Here is a 3,927-nt window from a genome sequence, read left to right as displayed (position 1 = left end):
TATCTCTCTCTCTCTCTCTCTCTCTCTCTTTATTAAAGATGCTAATCGCTTCAAACTTTTGTTGATTCCATTTAATAGCTGTTTTTAATTACTAAATATGATAACATTGAAAACACACGGAGCATGCATTTAAGTTAGCTGCGCTAGGATTCGTATCAACATCGGCATGTTTTAAACGTTTTACAAGACAAAAAATGAATAATTATATTGATAAATATACATAGTTGATAGTTTTTTTTATATTTATTTTTCAAATACGTAGTTAAGTGTCCTGCAAACAACATTTCTTTAAACACATATACACGGATGTTAAAAACATTTGTTAAAATACTATATTTCCATCTACTGAGTATGATTCCCTTTATTTCTTACGGACAGTTATTGTAAATCCGTAGCTCCATAGAAACTGACAGAACTGAAATCTACATACCCCGATAATCGATTAGCCAAAACCTATAGCGACCTAAAACAAGAGGCCCATGGGCCACATCGCTCACCTGAGCAACAATAGCAAGAATGCCTCTGTTGCCACTAAAACGGCCATTTGCAAAAACTTTTACCAAACTCCCGGTCAACGTTACGTTTGAAAAAAAATCTAAGGTAGTTTTAAAAGCGTCATTAGGGTTTAGATGAAACAGAGACAGCATGGCGGAAAAAGGAAAACTTAATTTATTGCAATTTGGATAAACGAAGAAAGGATATACTATTGACAACACTCAAAAAGATAAAAGAGAAAAGTAAAAAGAACTTGAATTGAATAAATACAGATCCCCAGTATTTAGATAGAATTAGAAATTTTGTAGTTAACCTACATAGCGCAGAACATTTTTTTTTTAAACTTTAATATGAGGTTTTTGTATTATCCACATGCATCTTTGGCAAACATGTGGGGTTTTGCTACAACTTGATGTACTATTCACGAGCATGAGATTGTCATAATGCACAAGAAAATTAAAGGCATGTCATAATGTCATATTGCAAGACAATTTCTGATCACCAAGCAAAACATGATCGGGTCTAATAAATAGCCCTTCTTCAGAATAATGATATACTAGTAAATACAGAAGGTATACACGAGTTCATTCCTAAACTTCATAATAACTCTTGTCATTAACAAATGCTTTTATCATTATCGAGTGGAATATTTCAAGATGGAGACCAAACATTTTGAAATGGTCATCAGAAATAAATTTTGGTCGCCATTTAGCGACTAAATAGTAAGTGTGACTTTGAGCCATGTATTGATATCAGATTTATGGAGTCTTATATATAAATATCTGGACAAAGTAGTAGAATAAAGATATAAAAAGACTTTCAAATTTTTCTTCACATATTATTATGTTGAACATTGAGCCAATTTTGAACAGGATGATTTCAAAATCATATCACATAATGAGTATTACAGTTTGCAAGAAGATCTTAAGTAAATGTCTATAAAAGCCTACGTCAAACTTTGAGCCTCTGGTGGGCCACAAAAATTGTCCAGGTTCTAAGCAATTGTAAATCAATAAGTCAAGATGCTTGCATTTTAGTAAAACCATGTACAATGGTTGATCCAAAGTAATGTCACACTGTGCACCGCGTTTAACAGTGGCGCTGTATTGCATAAAATGATACATCAAAATTTTCCTTATCAAAATTCTAATTGCGAATCTTCGCACTTTTGCTCCTTCGACGTTGCACTCTGGCACATTCGCTTTCGCAACTTCGCACTCTCGCATCTCCGACTTAAAGGCGAAAGTGCGAAGGTCGAAGTGGCCCCATCAGAACACCATATGATCCCTAATTTTCACAATTTTGAATCCCCTTTGCCTAAGAGTGCTTTGTGCCAAGTTTGGCTGAAATTAGCCCAGTAGTTCTGGAGAAGATACTGAAAATGTGAAAGGTTTACGGACATAAGGACAGACAGACAGACATAATGTGACCAGAAGAGCTGATTTGAGCTTTCAGCTCAGGTGAACTAAATATCACAGACTGCACGAAAAAAATATGATGATGTCATACTCAGATTTCCATAGGAGATTATTTGGCTGTTTCTTTTAGCTCTACTGATGTACATGAACAGTGATATAGTTCATTTTACTTTCTGTTTACAATTATTTTTTTTAAATTTCTTTAAAAAGATGTAAATATGAACAATAAATGCTTCTTTGTTGGTTCTTGTGGGTAATAAAGGTAACGATCATTGCAGAAAAAAATTACATAACCCGATAACGCGGGTAACAATGTCGCCACCTGCATATCCCGCATGAATCACCAAAGGAAGCATTTAATTGTTTAAGTAACTGCAATTCATGACTGAAACTTTGCTTTTTCAGAAGAATAACTTCTCTCCGAACAGACATTAAATACTTGAGTGAACGGATCGATAATGCATGTATTTAAAATCGACAGAGCAATAGATGTAATCTGTCTCATTATAAAATCTTAATGTACCATCAGGAAAACATTTGCATTTATTGCCAAAAGTAAAACAAGGATTGTAATCTATATTATTTCATTTCCAGTTGTATGAAATATTTTTTCTCGTCATGGTGCGTATCATTAAAAGTTAGGGAGGTGTTTACCCAGTGGCCAAAGAAAAAGAAGAGAAATAACATGAAATCACAATGGAGGCGAAGTCTACTCGTTTGCATATTTATTTATCTCTCTTTGTTATGTATATTAAGAGATCATCTCTTACCAGAAAATATATTTGGGACACAGAAAAATCACACTATTTCACCTGAACAAAACTTCACGTGCATCTGGAGTATCGTGGAAAACCGCGAAATATGTAAACCGGTGTGTAATCATGGCTTCTTTGGACTTTATGGAATGGCAAAATGTCACCCCTTACTCACTTGTGGGGATATTGAACAACTCAAATTCAGCGAGGAAATAGGACACATGGGATATGTGAAAGAGGCAAGATATTATTAATGTATTCTTAAAAGTACTTTTATTCAATTTCATTTGGATTTCCGTTTTGGATCTGAATATCGTAACGTAATGTTACCTTTCTCAATCAATATAAGATTTAATAATGACCTATCGTGAATTTCTATCACTGTTATAATAATAATTTATGTTACACTGTGACGTGCTCAAACTCTTTCAACACTGATATTTTCTATTTTTTCTCTGGTTTATTTTTAGGTGTGGCATTCTTATTGGCAGAAGTATCCTGTTGTAGTAAAGAAATTAAGGAAATTTGATTGGGCGGGAAAAATTGCAGGCCCTGGTTATCTCCAGGGAATAAATCTGATGAAAAACTTCTACAGGCCCTCTGTCCTACTACAGCTAGTGGGCCATTGCAATGATACTATTGTCACAGAGGTTCACAGACTGCTTGATGCAAGGGATTTGGAGATTCGATTTAAGGAGTATCCCCTCTATAACACTTTACAAACCAGAATGCAGTTATGTGTGAGCTATGTAGATATACTAAGAACCCTGCATTCTGGACACGATGGAAAAATATACGTCCAATGTGACGCAAGAAATCTCCAAAAATTAGCAGGACAATTTCTTTTTACTGAGGATTTCCGATTAGTTCTTAGTGACGTCGACTCCATGGAAACCATTTTGGTGAACGGGACGAATAAGAGGTTAATTAAATGCACTGTCTGGGGTAAAGTTACAGGGAGATTTCCTGCCCCCGAGGAATTGTGGCCTTACAAAGAGAGATATGATGCTTCCAAATTGCCGCTATACGACGAAAAAATCAAGATCTGGAAGATTCCAGACGTGTGTTGGTACTTTCTAGGTGATGATGTTTCTACACTTCAACTTAAACTTTCTCTTAAGGACATCCACAAACAGTGTAAGAACCGCAACCCAAGGAAACGACCAACCGCTGAACAAGTGTACAAGACATACCTGACAATTTATAAAGATATGATTAAAAGTAACTTCTCTGGCTTCAAGGAAACAGTGTAAAATTGT

The 3,927-nt window shown here is 35.1% G+C and overlaps 1 protein-coding gene across 1 annotated transcript; it reads left to right on the top strand.

Moving 5' to 3' along the window:
• Positions 1–2,598: 2,598 nt before the first annotated feature.
• Positions 2,599–3,927, top strand: LOC128179567 (protein O-mannose kinase-like). Its single transcript, XM_052847008.1, has 2 exons — positions 2,599–2,907; positions 3,139–3,927. The coding sequence occupies exons 1-2, from the start codon at positions 2,599–2,601 to the stop codon at positions 3,919–3,921; spliced, it is 1,092 nt and encodes a 363-aa protein (XP_052702968.1). The 3' UTR covers positions 3,922–3,927.

This window comes from Crassostrea angulata, chromosome 4 (genome assembly GCF_025612915.1).
Source record: "Crassostrea angulata isolate pt1a10 chromosome 4, ASM2561291v2, whole genome shotgun sequence".
Classification (NCBI taxonomy): domain Eukaryota; kingdom Metazoa; phylum Mollusca; class Bivalvia; order Ostreida; family Ostreidae; genus Magallana; species Magallana angulata.
This window is presented reverse-complemented; position numbering and strand designations above follow the sequence as displayed.

Coding starts and splice junctions, on each gene's coding strand:
- LOC128179567 (XM_052847008.1), top strand. CDS start 2,599: ATGAAATCACAATGGAGGCGAAGTCTACTCGTTTGCATATTTATTTAT. Junction 2,908..3,138: donor ACATGGGATATGTGAAAGAG/GCAAGATATTAT, acceptor GTTTATTTTTAG/GTGTGGCATTCTTATTGGCA.